A 16,347-nucleotide genomic window follows, 5' to 3' on the forward strand; every position below is an offset into this window, starting at 1 on the left:
TTGTAAATTATGTTGCTGTTGGTTTTATGTTTTGCATCTTTTGTTTCTGACATCAGCTGCTTGTCCTATTTTAGGAAAGTTGTGTTATTTTTCATCACTTGTAATGTACCTATATGGGTATTAACTTTATGAAATATAGAACATTATAGTACTGTGCTTGAAATGCGTACTTAATTTCTAATTTCGTTGACATTCACGGACTGTGGTTTACTGAAAAATATCCAACTTATTATTTTTCGTTGCTGATTTAGCAAATAATATTTCATTCCCGTTGTTATAACATTTTATTTCCCTTCCACAATTTATTGCGTGTGTAACCGAATGTAACATTATAATTAAACTCAGACAATGATTAAGTATCAGGCGTGCAGTCAGACCGCGGCCATGTTTCCCGGCTGATTTCGCGCCAACAAGAGAATTGCCTCAACTCCACAGACAACAGTTCACGATTTATGCGCCCACTTGTTTTGTCTTTGGTTAAACTACACCAAAGAGATTGTATATCTTCTGTTTTAATGTTATCTTGAGTGTAGTTTGGTGTTCTTAATGTGCTAGCTGTTGAAGACTATGGTGAACGTAATTTTGGATAGTTTCTCATTAGGATGAATGTTGTACACTTGAGTTATCCTTAGACGGGGAAATTGAGTTTATCTAGGAACGTACTAAATTACATACACGTTTTGAAATACTTATTCAGAATGAATCAATTTTCATATCAAATGAAATATTTTGAAAGGGGAACAAGCTCCCCTTTCAAAATATTAGGTACCTACCTGCTTTAATTATTAAAATACTCCTCTGACGTTGTGGGTATTCATAGGCGGCGCTGATCGCTTACCATCAGGTGATTTGATAAAATAAAATTTAGCATCACATCACATCAACGGCCTATAAGTGGCCACTGCTGATCAGAGGCCTCTTTTCGCAAAGAGAAGGCTTGCTCAATGCGGGTTGATTATTACAAACTTACAATTAGAAATTATAGGTAAGCCCAGGTTCCCTTACAATGTTTTCCTACACCGTTTGTCAGTGATGTCTAAATAATCTTAGAAAAGACATAGGTATCCCTCGGAAAAAGTTACATTGGTACTTGCCGCTGGTAGGTTTCGAACTTGCAACCACATGTATGAGAAACGGACGTTTTAAACGTCCGGGCTACCACGATAATTTAGTGTGTTCAAAATTTAACACGCTTTTGATTAAAAACGTAGATTATAATGAGCCAAAAATTCACGCCACGTCCTAAAATCTTATGTCTCATCAAGAAACTCCTGTAGCCTGTAGGTTATGTTTTTCAAGTGGTCCTGCCTAGCTCCTCATTAAAGTTTCAACGTTCTAGCTGAATATTCATTCCTGTCACCTGTCTAGCTTGTACCTTGTTGATTTAGGTCGTCATGGCGACAATTATACCATGTTCGCTGTACATTACTTCGTGTGAATGATTGTGAGGTGTATTAAAGGTACGCGTCCACAGGATTTTAGTTTGTCTTGTATAGAAACTCATAAACTGCGTCCACTGATCCGCATCGTACGGACCGCATCATCAGCAATGCCTACATGTGATGCGTGTTGATGACGTCATACGGAATGCGTACGATGTGTGCGATGCGTACGATACGGCCATGTGGACGCTTACCTTAAATTGCAATTTACATTACAAAGCATAAAATGGAAAAAGTCCCATGGCATTCATTGGCAGATTGTTTCCTCATTTAAAAATAAATCAATTTCTACAAAAACTTACTTCTATTTTTTTATATGGCTACACTGTGTCGTGTCGTGGGTGTGTTTACACACATACACAGCATACACAGACTCGGAACAACAATTTGTGGATCACACAAAGTGGTACACAGTAAGTCGATTGCCCAGCCATTGTATCAAAGGTGCAGTTGCAATACCTCTGAGACATTGCATTCTTCATTTCCTATATTATTTTCTTACCTTCTAAAATCAAACCGGCAGTGGATAACGAAGTTTATGTCTCTCGGTATTCAATCGATGGAGATGTATTCAAATAGTCGGTCTGAACTATCAAATGTATCTATTTCTTGCAACGTGCAATGTCACGCCTTTTATCCCCAAACGGGTAGGCAGAGGTGCTCATTACGGCTATGGAATATACACCCACTTTTCGCTTGATAAATTTAATTAACAATAAAACTTCTTAACCCTTAAACTGGCAAGCACTTTTATTTCTTAAATTTGGTCTTTTAATGATATTTTTGTGTTTATTATGATCCCAGAGGAGTGAAAAAAATTATGGAAAAAATCTGTATATTACAGTTTTCGCGAAAACCTGTGTACTTCAGAGAGTACATTGCCAATTATAGTGTAAACTACGTTTGTACTACGTGTAGCACACTGCCAATATATCACTAATACTCATTTTGTTAATTTATTACTTTATTTATAAAAAAATCATCACAAACAAAAATTATTTAGTATGGAATTGACGTCATCAGTCACGTTCATACTCTGCAAGATTATTTCGGAGAGTGCGAGGTGGAATTGCACAATTTGATTCTCCCTAGTCATTTACATCATCGTACCACCAGACAATCGGCGAAGAGCCACCGCTTCATGGTAGATATCCCACCCACTCCCACCAAGCGCTTTGTTTCAAGCTTCCTTGTGCGAACTGCTAGAGAGTGAAATTCTTTGCCGGAATCTGTGTTTCCTGATGGGTATAACCTGGGTGTCTTCGAAGTCCGAGAGAATAGGTTGCTTATGGGCAGACGTGCTCCATCGTAGGCCGCATCATCACGTACGAACAGGCGAGATAGCAGCCAAACGTCAACCCATCAAACGTAAAAAAAAACTCAACTTTTGTTATTATAATATATAAAATATAGAAATAAAATACATATTGATTAACACTATGCATTTGGCAATGTACTTCGTGTATACCAAAGTCTATTTTGTACTGATCTGGCAGCGGTATTCACGGAGTACATACTTTGATTCTAGCTTATAATATTGTTATTATGTAAATTAGAGCAATAATATCGAATATTTTATGTTACTTGTTAGGCCCCCTTGTGCCTCAAAGCCAAAAACCCAGAACTCCCAAACGAAAAAGTAAAGAAAACAATAAAAACCTTACCCGGGTCGCAGAGACACCAGACCGTTTCGAAAAATTTTTGAATTTGACAAATTATTTTCGATTTTATCACAATTTACAATAAATTTCTACCAAGATTGACAATTATTGCTACTTATTTAATATAAAAAATTTAGGTTTTTTTAAATATTTGGGTCATTAGATTTTTTTAAAGTTTATGGTATTTGTGGAGTACAGTGCCAATTTAAGGGTTAACGCGATCGAAGTCGCGGGCAAAAGCTAATGTAAGATGTTAGTGATATTTTCCGTGTAGCAAATTAAGTTCCTATTAAAGACTTGGTGCTTGGAATGCAAGTTTCCAGTAATGGAACACAACAGATAATGAATCCAGCATCTCTCTTACGAAGAAAATTCCAATAGATAATGAATTCCGGGAATATTCTACTTAACTAAGATAAATATTTAATAAGTAAATAATAAGTTTCATTCATTACACATTCCTGGATATAAGACTGACATAATATGTCTCCGGGCTGTTGTTTATTACTTTTGTTTTATGAAAATAATAATTTTAATCATGGATTTTTGCTGAAGATACACTTTTATGTACTAACCTGTAGGATCTACAGCATTTTTTAAATGTTTTAAGCCGGTAAATAAGCATACGGATCACCTGATGGCTAACAATCGCCGCCGCTCATGGACACGTAAAACACAAGAGGCGTTACAACTTACAAGTGCGTTACCGGCCTTTTGGGGGTTAGGAATTTAAAGGGTTGTTGGGGGATTGGGAGGATTGGGGAGGGGGTAATTATTTTTAAACGTGGCTCGACACTAGTTCAGGTATATTAATTTGAGGATAATTTCAAGTGGAACTGAGACTCCTCGAATAAAATGACATGTACTAACTAACTAAAGGAAAATCCAAAGAATTAACCCGTCGTATGCTGAAACGTGGATCCACGCGAGACACAATGTATTTTCTATTTTTGTCTTATATACAAGGGGGTAATTAAAACAAATTTTTGATTATAAAAAATGTATTTCTCTGACATAGGCACCTACCTATATGTATACTAAATCTAATTATGGCGTTAACGTTTAGATATAAATTAAAACTAATTAAGTATTTACGTTAAACAAATTTTGACACATTCATCGCAAATCACAATCCTGATCGTTAAACAAAAATCAAACAAAACAGTTTGAACTCATAAACGACTGGACGGACTTTAATGTGATTCGCCGTAAATATAGATCAAGACTTGGATTCTCACAGAAAGCTTAAATGTATAATCTTTAACCGACAAGCATGCATGAAAAGACTGATGACTGTTGATGAAGCGAAAGAAGTGTGTAAGAACCGTGGCAATTAGCGTTCCATTGTCTCTGCCTACCCCCATGGGAGACAGGCGTGAGGTTATGTATGTATCTTTTTTTTTCCTTTTGATGGGTCGACATTTGGCTTATCTGGGGCCTTAGTCTGCTATTACAATTGTGTATGGAGCTATGTAGGTTGTATAGCTCCGTCCCTCTCGCACTGCTCAGTGATCGACCATTCTGACACAATTGTAATAGCAGACTAAGGCCCCTGGCCTGATGGTAAGTGATGATGATGATTATTGGTTGATTGTTTATTTTATAGCTGGCATTCTTCGAATCTTTTGAGCCATTTTCTTCCATTCTCCGACCTGTTCAGGGGAGCTGTGCATCCATAGCCACCGTTACCATTCACCATCATGTAGTCGAAACAGTTGGTGACTCCGTCTCCATTGCAGTCCTGGAATTAAAGGATGATGAATGATAAGACTGTCATTTATGCAAATCACGTTAAGAAATTTTTAATTTACGACTTTTACTATCTGTCGAATGATGAAATGACGGACAAGGGGTCTTGGGTTCTATTCCCGGGTCGGGTAAAGGTATTAATGGGTTTTTTTTCGGTTTTTCGAAAATTTCTTAGTAGTAGCGCGGAGTCTAGAATTGTGCACAAATGATGAAAAATTTACACTATACAGTGGCATAGGGTAGATGACTAATTTTTATTTTAATGTCCGTCTTGTAGATTATTTTAAAATATTAGACACGTATTTTTTATTTTTTTACGGAAATAAATACTTTTCCAAATAGCCTTCTATGATTCGTTTAGAGCAGTGATAGTTTCTCGCACAGTCTGACCACGCTGGAATATAGAAAATAAAGTTTTAGATACCATACATATTATTATTTAAACTTATTATTTGAATGTACGCTGCAAGGTAGTACATTAATGTTATCAGAGTATCTACTTAATCTTGATTACACAGACACAGAAAAACTATTGGAAGTTTTAGTATGAATGTAAGATTAGTTTGTAAGTTGTTATTCTATTTCTGTACACATGCACCCAAATTGATAGTCTTGTAAGTGATGACCCGAAACACAGGTTTTTATAAACCTAGCTCGGGCAAGTCGCTAATTATACATAAGTCTAGGTTAAAAAGTAAATTTTCCTATAGTTCCTAAATATTGGTAAGTTACTTATTAAGTTATTCCTAGTGCACTAGCATAATTATTGATTAATACTTATTTGTGGCTGTTTCATGTAAAATTATTTTGTGAAATAATGAAATAAAGGATTATAATATTATTTATTTATTTAAGGATTTAAGTGTGGGGGAGCCATGCTTCGGTACGAATGGGCCGGCTCGACCGGAGTGATACCACGGCCTTACAGAAAACCAACGTGAAACAACGCTTGCGTTATGTGAGTAATGTTACCGGAGACCCAATTACCCCCTTTCCCAATCTTCAATTCCCCAATAATCATTAAATTCCTAACCCTCAAAAGGCCGGCAACTTGTAACACCTCTGGTGTTTCAAGTGTCCATGGGCGGCGGCGATTTCTCACCATCAGGTGCTCCGACCGCTCGTTTATTGGCTTAAACCATAAAAACAAGGCCACTGAAAATAAGTCGCTTCCAACTACAAGTCTTTGGTGACTACATTCAATAAAGGACGTACTATGGCTGATGATGAATATGCTTCTTCTACCGAAGGTACAATATAAGATTTACCCACCATGATAGAAGGGAGGTTACCGGAAAGACCATTTCCCCCTTTCCCAATCTTTTCAATCCCCGATTCCCCAACAATACTTTAAATTCCTAACCCCAAAAAAGGCCGACAACGCACTTGTAACACCTCCGCGGCGATTGCTTACCATCAGATGATCCGTTGCTTCCAATTGGAAGTCTTTGGTGACTACATTCAATAAAGGACGTACTATGCCTGAAGATGAAGATGCTTCTTCTACCGAAGGTACAATATAAGACCCACCATGATTCCTCTCCGGATCATCCTCAGTGAACGTGATCTTGCCAGCGTCTACCCAGTACACCCTGGATATATTGAAGGGTCCACAGTAGCCGCCAGTGCACCCGTGTGACGTGTCACAGTTTGTGGACACGTGGCACAGACATCTGTAGCACCTCTCTGTTAGATTGGGGATGAAGAGGCCTGGAAGGTAATAGATAAGAGGTATAGTAAAAAGTAAAGAAGATTTGGTACTTACGGTGTATTTGAGCGTGGTGATACATAAATGAAAATGTGGCGAAATTTATGTAACTTCTGCGGCTAGGGAAAATGTTGATATGGTCACTAGTCAAGTAGTAGTATAAAATTACGGTTTAATTCCTCTCCCCCCCTTTTTCTAAGGGCAAAAATTCCTCCAATGACTTCTACCACCCTGGGCGAGGTGAGAGGGAGTGTGTCACGTATCTACACGTATTTACATGTAAATATTTTAAAATCATTAATTTGTATTTTCTTTGAAGACAGGTTTTTCTTACCGCTAGATCCGGTTATCCAAAACACGAAGACTGCTACTAGACACACAGGTACGGCAAACAACGGTTTAATGTGCATCTTTACTTATTTTGTCGTCAATCTGAAAACAAAATTATTTTTAATGAGATTGTCTGATTTTCTATTTGCGATCATGAGGTGGCGTTAGTAAGGCCCTAATCTAATCAGCTTGACTGTTAGCAAATAATATAACCTGTCTGGAAAAACACTACTTTACTTTGTATTTCGGTGATGTGGGTAATACTACTCGCCAGTAGGTATACATACATACATAACTGGGAAATAACTCTAAACAGATCTATTCCATGGTTTTTCTGTTTTATACTATCAGGTTTTCGCTTCACTTCACTCTAGTCAGTGTACAGGTAATCTAAGCCCAAAGTTTACACGTATTAGGTAGTGCGCGAGTGATTCCTGCCAAATCTGTATTTGGCTCAGTGCCCGGAGAAGTGGCCGCATCACCGTCTATCATGGTGATGTGAAATACCAGTGTATACACAAGTGCGTTACTGGCCTTTTTGGGGGTTAAGAATTTAAGGGTTATTTGGGAATCAGTGGGCCTTGGGCCTCTGGTAACCTCACTAAACAACGAAACTGCACCGCAGGCAGTTTTCTGTGAGGCCGTGGTACCATTCCGATCGAGACGGCCTATTCGTGCTGAAGCATTGCTCTCTTACACTTATTGGGGTGTGTACTAAATAAAATGTATATTTTTTTCTATTATTCTAATATTACAATAAAAGTGTACGGTGATCAACAGATGAATATGTATGTTACTTTTTCATGGAAAAACTATTTAGTAAATCTAAACTATGCACAGGGTAGGTAACTTTGTATCTTAATTGTCTTTTGCTTTTAAGATGGCTTTTACAACCACCTTAATTCCGAATTCGAATCAATCATAATCGATTACACAAATCGACAAATGAACTATCGAATCGTCACTCCCATCCCTAGTTGTGGAGGCACAGTTCTGCAGTGACGCGTAATGTCGATCACTGCTTTGACTGACCACTGTGAGCGAGTGCAGGTGAATGACCGGCTGCCTCGTAAATGTGGTAACTAGTGGACATTGCGTCAATGGTGTATTGCTTGAAATCCAGGCCTACTTGGTGGATGTACCTAGTTACACTTGGGAGCAAAGAAACGGAGCCACTAGCGGATTTAAAAACTTTTATAATACATTTCTTGATCAATGTTTTCTGATACAAGCCTTTTCTTAATTGGTTACGTATGTTGTATTTTATTTTTGTGTTGTATGAAAAGAAATTTAATTAATTTTAAAATGAGCGTACTTTTGAGTTTTAGACAAACAAATTCTTCAGTTTTAGATATTTTTTGTAATAGGTGGCAAACGACCAGACGGGGATGATGGCCAGACAGTGGGCGCCGGTAGATGGGTAATCTGATGGTAAGCGATCACCACCGCCAGAGGAGTCACATTATTTAAAAAATGTGGACTCAGTGTACAGACTCTCAGCTTTTTATTTAGGCAATACAATATGTAATACCTATTATGAGCCTATGAACTAGTTGGTAAAGCATGAAAACTGTTCTGTTAATCTCAAAAATAACCACAATTTTGTAAAATAATATTTTATAATGACATCTATCTAATGAAACTCAAGTAATAGCTCCTTACTGACTGAATAAACTAAATGCTTTCAGACATACGTACACAATCCATAGAGTAATGGCCACGGACAGAGACTAACAAGAACAATTACCACAGAGTAGCCAATAGGACACCGTGTAGTTGCAGTCACTTAATTGCAGATTATCTGGACCGCTCATTGAAATAGATGGCACCAATTGGTTTTAAAGGAGGTGTATTGATTTCTATTCCTTCTTTTGTTGTATTCTTTGTCGAGTTTTGGAGAATTGATCATTTATTAGAGTTAATTTTGTTTAATATTTATTTGGTGTGGTCACGAGAAGTACAATGTGCTCACGTGGTTTACACTTTTAAATTCATAATAATAATTGTAATTGTTCATTTATTAGTCGTGGTGTTCTGGAGATTTTAGACGTCCGCTTTTCATGCATGTGGGTGAGGGTTCGAAACCTACCAACGGCAAGTACCAATATGACATGTCCCGAGACTTGTTATTACGAACAGACACTCCAATTTTATTAATTAGTCGAGAATCTAAATAGACGTTTTAGTTTAACATATTCAGAGGGCTCTGCTGTTCTATCTCTGTCAAATTTTTAGTCTCTTAGCTCTCACGACACGGAAAAAATAGAGGCAGAAATAAGTATACTTTTATAGTCTACTCTCTTGACATCCGCACCAGAATATAATTTGTTTGGATCAAAGTGAAGGGATGTATGTCACGAATGTTTAAGATTTTGTGAGACAATGGATGGCTTAGTTTTAAGTAATTAAAATTATTGTACTTTTTATAATTGCTAATTACATAAATGTAAAGTGATTATAATAGGTTCACTTTAACTGTATAATGTATTGGCGTATTAATCTGTAAAAATATACACGATTTTATTAACAAAAAACTAAACAAATAAATAACAAATAAATCTCATGACATTAATATAAAATCACTAGCGGACCCGACAGACGTTGTCCTGTCTACACGTCTTTAATTTGAAAATTTTAAACTTTTTTTAATAAGCTAAAACTTTCTGGACCTTTTTGATGAAAATTGTTATTCAAATGTTATGACAATATCTAACGTCATTAATATTTGACACTGCGATGGTAGCGCCGTCTGTCGGATCCAATGTAAAACATTCCAAAATCAACAACTACTGATAAATTAAAAATTAATCAAAAATCATTGTCCAGCTGACAAAATTGTGAATCTAAACCATTCTCAGATCCCCTTACACATACAATAAATTTCATCAAAATCGGTCCACTCGTTTAATAGAAGTTCAGTGACATACACACTTAGAATTATATATAGAATCATAATTCAAGATAACGACGGATAATTTAGATGAAACATTAAGAATTAGGTATCAATGGACCTCCGTTTTCCTCATTGAGGGATTTAATCTCATAAAATTGTAATTTATGATCGTTTATGGCCGTAATTTGTATAACATAATAATATATAAATATATATAATATATGTATATGTAATGATGACTCCAATAATGTACCGTCGTTAAAGCTAATCAATAATAATAACATTAGAGACCTGTTAGTGCCTGCATTTCTTGTGGCCATTATATATAATATATAATAAGGAAAAATAAAATATATTGAACAGACAAAGAAATACTGGTGTCATAAATAAAATACTAGTTAAAGTTTTGTTGTTTTTTTCTATAACTTAACAAGTTTTTATCTCAAGCGGTAAGCAGATGTGAACATCTTCCTCTAAAATATAACAATTAATCGCTGAATGTGTTGCGCAAATCTCGAGAACACCTGGACTAAATTTCGTAATTCATTTCTTTGTTATAGTTAGGAGATATGTAATTCTAGTATGAAAAAAAAATACAAAATGCCCAAAAGTTCTCTTTTATGGCGAAATTTCGTAGTGTCCGTTTGTTTAGTGTGTGTAGTATGGATCTACATAATATAAAAAAAAATACTTTTCATCAGTTATGTTATGTAAAAAATGTTGCACCACACTAGTATATTCTCTTATATCGCGGTTGCGTTTACAAACATACAAGTTCACATACACATAACACCCAGACCCAAAGCAACAATTTGTGGATCACACAGACAGTTGCTCTGTGCGGGAACCGAACCCGTTACACGTTGCACGGCAGCCAGTTGTCCAACAGTGCAGTCAGTGCAGCAATACTACCTATTATCGAAGAGATTTTTTAAAAAAACTAATAAAACTTGTCAACTTTTGTATTTTAATATAAAACCTAAAACAGGTAAAACAGGGTTGGATGGTAAACTGGTTGCTGCAGCCTGCGTTGTGGGTTTATTATCCTATGTGCACTTGTGCAAGGTGCATTGGACGTCACTAGACACAGTTTCTTGACCCTTCTTCATAGGTCTGGTCTAATAATAGCAATAGTTCTTGTAACAGGTAGGTACAGGACTATTATAATGTTAGTGTTTATAATTATAAATTACTAGCTAGTTACTCCTGTGCGGTTTCTCACTCTGCTCGGCTTCTATAAATCTTAGCGTGATGTTCTATAGACTATGTCATGCTACATCTCTTATATTATCTCTACTTAAAAAATCACGTTAATTTGTTGCTCCGTTTTGCAGTGAAAGACGATCAAACAAATGCAAACGCATCTAGTTTAGACTAAAAAATAAAAGGAGTGTCTGTTTGTAATATTGAAATAACCGCTTTTTATTACACGCATATGAATATATGTACAAACTATACATTAACTAAAATAATATTTTTTATAATTTTTGTCAGTCTGTCTGTTTGTTCTGGCTAATCTCTGAAATAGCTGGACCGATTTTGACAGGACTTTTACTGGCAGGTAGCTGAATGTACCAAGGAGTATCTTAGGTTAGTTCTGAGCTGAGCGAAGCCGCGAGCATCAGCTATAGTTTCTAATATTAGTATTGATTGTTCTTGTGGTGATTGCAAATAGATTAATCATCTGTCACCATCCCTAGTGCGGGTCTGCGATCAGCCGTCAGCTACAGATAGTAGGACTGATGCTGACTCGGAGCTGCGGACTACCTAGCGGATTACCAGCGATCCGGCTCGAAAAGCAGGAGTAGGAACAGGGTGGCTTTTAGACAGTAAGAGTCTGACACTCTCTCCCCTCACCGAAGGCGGGAGAATGCGACGCGCCAGACGTCCTTTACCGAACAACTAACTATACATAAGGGTACAAAAATAGAAGAAGATTGATTGAACACATGAACCATAAAGAGGTTTGCATATATCATATTAGTTGGGACAGTATATCTAGTAGAATTACATACAGGCATCAACAAAATACACCAAAATAAAAATATTTACCATTTAAAATAACAAAAAAAAAACCAGTCAATACCTTGATGAACCTGACCTCAGTAGCACTCACACTATTAAAAAGATCACTTCCGTAAACCCTTTCACTAGTATTAATAATAATTACTATATTGCCATAAAATACATTTAAAACTTATATTATTAATAATTGAATACAATGTAATAATTAATTCTATCACGAATTATAATAGTCTGGCTTTCTTGAGAGTCTGGACACAACTGTATCATTTTTGTTGTGCATGTATGCGTGTAGGTAGTGTCAATGTGTGTGTACGATAATGGCAACAGGTTCCATGTGTGCAACTCGTTCGAGTACTATAAGGACGTCATATAGTGATGAGGATTTTTAACCTTTAATATTATGTTTTATTAATATTTTTTTTTTGTAATTTATTATTAATAATAGATTTTTTGTACAATTTATAGTATGATACTAAATTCTGGTTGTTAATCGAGTGGTCGCAGGTGCCACTGTCAAGAAAGAGATCTAAAACTTTGTAGGGATGATGACGGGGTACGAAAATTAAAAATCTATTTATAGTCCGGTCAATATAAACGTCGGCCCATTTAACATAACAAAAAAAATATATATACGACATTGAAATAACAAAAATTCCGACAGAGCTGATTTTTGGTACAGACCTTTATTTTACTATAAAGATTAAAAATTTAAAAGTCCCCATCAATCCCATAAGTGCTTCAAAAGTTATTCGGGGTCAAAGGTCAAAATTTTAGGTTTTTTGAGTTTTTCTCAAAAACCGTAAGTTGCATGCAGTGAAATAAGTATTGTGACAAAAAATTACGTAATAACGATTCGTGGAATAGACCAACTGCACTAGGGGAAACCACGTTAAAAAAACGCGCTGAGTACACTACCTCACAGGTGGTGTGGAAACGTGTGCACATCATATATGTGTAACGTGATTCTTAGAATCGTGATTTCTGAGAAACGGTAATACTTATAGAAAAAACTATAAGGACCATTTTTGTAGAGAATCTACAAATTTGGTCTGAAATATTTTTTCAAAAAATTTACGGTTTTTGAGAAAAACTCAAAAAACCTAAAATCTTGACCTTTGACACTGAATAACTTTTGAAGCACTTATGGGATTGATGGGGACTTTAAAATTTTTAATCTTTATAGTAAAATAAAGGTCTGTACCAAAATTTAGCTCTGTCGGAATTTTTGTTCTTTCATTACTGTTTTCTGGTCTAAATTGACCGGACTCAGTTAGGTAAAAATATGAGTATTATTACTACTTTACTTTAAACGTAAAGCAAACTCATATTAATGGTAGAGGTAAAAATCACTTTGAGTCTTCCAATTTGCGAAAACGTTTGGAAGCCTGTGATAGTTGCAAGCAGTATGATTTTTTTTATACTTAACGTCACGCCTTTTATCCCCGAAGGGGTAGGCAGAGGTGCATGCCAATGTGCACTCACATTTCACAATTTATGTTGTAAGTCCCATGTAATAGGTGTTGAGCCTATTGCCATATACCGGACACATTACCAGACTCCGTGCTACCACTGAGAAATTTTCGAAAAACCGAAAAATACCCAGTAGTACTTCGCCCGACCCGGGAATCGAACCCGAGACCCCTTGTCGCACTTGAAACCACTCGGCCAACGAGGCAGTATCTTTAGTATGAATTTTAAACATAATGCGAACTCATACTTACGCTGTGCATTGCATTAAACTCCCCCCTATTTCATGCCACTATTGTGTATTACACATACATATAAACATTTGCGTAAAGTTTATTAAAAGAAAAGCGTTATACAGGATGTCCCCGAAATCGACGTCCAACTGGCATTAGATGATCAGCAAGGTTCCAACTGTTATCAGAAAAATATAAAAAAAAATTTTCGTGCAAAGTGTTGTCTAGTGCATACGAGGTTGTAACGTATGATTTGAGTACACTATAAGAATTTTTAGTAAGTTCAAATAAATTCATCGAAACGGAGTTTCGTTGAAAAATCTTTTTTTGTGTCGAATTTAAGAAATAATTTGCAAAGTGCTATACCATTTTATAATCCTTATTAAATGCGCCAACTTTGATGAAATTTGCCACTCCTAGCGCCATACATAATTTATTCAGTACAGTCACTTAAAGTAAGGTGAAAATTTTGTTCAGAGTATTTGGTTCCTCTAAAACTAACAATGTTTTCCAATTTAAAGCAGTTGGCTAAGAATTTATGATTCCATATTACTGGAGCACTATTCAGGATAATGTAAGGAAGACTGCAGACGAAAAAATAAAGATTTGTAGCAACAAGAGTCAAAAGACTGGCACAGGGTGTACTTTTTCGTGGATAACACATAAGTCACTGTAATTTAAAAACTGTAGGACTTAGATTTTTTTTTATATTTTTCTGATAACATTTGGAACTGGTGCCTGTTGGACGTCGACTTCAGGGACACCCTGTATGTATTTGTATTAAGTAATTATTAATTGATCCATTTTCCTGTTTTGTCTAGCTTTGTATTTGTACCTATTTAACTTGTTTTTAGCTAGATTTCCGCATTAATGCACATAATATATAACAATATTATAATAATTGTAATAACTTGTTTTAAATCAATCGGTTATTGGAAGGTTAAGGACACAATTGAAGGTGACCAGATCCGGAAAATGATTATTTATTATATTTCGAATTTAAACTGCTTAGGTAAATACAGTATGTTAACTAACAGAGGGCGTTCCTTTTAACCCGCAATAGTATAGCATCCGTACATGCTAAAAAAATATTACCATTCAAAAACAAAACAATTTTATAAATATTTAAATATTCACCAAAAATTTAAATCGATACGTAAAAGAAATACTCTGTGCACGCGTAGTTGAAGGAAGGCAACGTTGCAATTTATTGCTTATTTTTCTATGCTGATATTTTTATTTTAATCTATTAATGATATAGATTAACGAGTTTAAAGGAACGCCCTCTGTTAGTTAACATACTGTATATTATATTAAACCATATTAACTAATAATAATAATAAATTCTGCTATCATTGTGTCGATAGTCGTGTCGGCCAATGGCCCTAAAAGCCTCGACATCCATCGTAGGAGGCTGGCGTTAGGCGGGTGCTTAACGCCGGCCTCCTAACTCTAATCCCTAACCCCTAAAAAGCCGACAACGCAATTGTAACGCCTCTGGTGTTTCGGGTACCCATGGGCGACGGCGGTTGCTTACCATCAGGTAACTTATACCATTAAAAATAAATAAACCATGAGACGATTTAAGCCACAAAGTTAAGACGAACAAGGTTTGACCTTCACAAAGAATTTGGAATAAAAACGGAACGTGTTGTAAATGCTCCTATATTACTAGTTATGTTAATAGCTGCGTGGGAACAATAAAAACTAAATAGTTTAAGTGCAGTTCAAGTTTAATGATAATTATAATATTATAATATATGTTAAATAAAAACGGCCTCACAGAAAACCGGTGTGAATCAACGTTCACGTTGTGTTTCACCGAGTGAGTGAGGGTACCGGAGGCCCACCATCCCCCTACGTAATGGCGCAGTTCAACTCAATTCGATTACCCCAGGAGGGTACCAACTACACTGGAGAATCCCTCTCTGGACGTCCATACTCAGAGTTCAACCACCCTGAGCGTGGACGTCTAGGCCGCCCCACATCGTACTCTGGGGGGCAAAACTGCGCGCATTACAGCTCGAGGCAAGAGCAAAATAACTTCGGCGCCCCCTGCCACGCTGAATGTGGACTTCTGCAACATCAGGGGAATCCATTCCAACCTTAACGCTGTCCACTACCATCTTGAGACAGCAAAGCCCGCCTTGCTCTTTTTAACTGAGACGCAGATATCGTCTCCGTTGGACACATCGTACCTCACCTACCCTGGGTATGGACTGGAGCATTCCTTCTTGCCTAGGGCCGGGGTATGCGTGTACATTAGAGACGATATCAGCTTTCGTCGCCTCAGAAATCTTGAAGGTAGGGACCTCTCCATCTTATGGCTGCGTGTAGATAACGACGACCACCCCCGTGTCTATGCGTGCCTATACAGGTCCCATAGTGGTGATAGCGAGACTGACCGACTCATGGAACACATCCAGACGGCTGTAGACTCTGTACAAGGGCAGATACCCTCTGCAGAAGTCGTTCTACTTGGCGATTTTAACGCCCACCACGCCGACTGGCTTGGTTCTAGTAGAACTGACCACGCGGGGAGATCTGTCCACGACCTAGCCCTTGCTTCTGGCCTGACACAGCTGGTTACCGCGCCTACGCGCATCCCAGATGTGGAAGACCAGAGGCCTTCACTGTTGGACCTTCTGCTGACCTCTCACCCGGACGGCTACAGTGTGTCCGTTGTTGCTCCCCTAGGCTCATCGGACCATTGTCTCGTCCGGAGCTCTGTATCTTGGACGCGCTCGCCGCGTCTAGAAGATGCACGTCTTCGCCGCGTATGGCACTATAGGTCGGCAGACTGGGATGGGATGCGGTCCTTTTTGCATCCTATCCTTGG

General features: G+C 37.1%; 1 protein-coding gene across 1 annotated transcript; it reads right to left on the reverse strand.

The window, feature by feature from the left end:
- Window positions 1-4,086: 4,086 nt before the first annotated feature.
- Window positions 4,087-12,076, reverse strand: LOC118271619 (lysozyme). The gene is given in 5 exon segments (XM_050693850.1): window positions 4,087-4,844; window positions 5,152-5,246; window positions 6,383-6,562; window positions 6,895-6,992; window positions 11,870-12,076. Coding segments are annotated over 4 exon segments (492 nt in total). The 5' UTR covers window positions 6,971-6,992; window positions 11,870-12,076; the 3' UTR covers window positions 4,087-4,703.
- Between the last annotated feature and the right edge of the window lie 4,271 nt (window positions 12,077-16,347).

Source organism: Spodoptera frugiperda, chromosome 5 (assembly GCF_023101765.2).
Source record: "Spodoptera frugiperda isolate SF20-4 chromosome 5, AGI-APGP_CSIRO_Sfru_2.0, whole genome shotgun sequence".
NCBI classification, from domain to species: Eukaryota; Metazoa; Arthropoda; class Insecta; order Lepidoptera; family Noctuidae; genus Spodoptera; species Spodoptera frugiperda.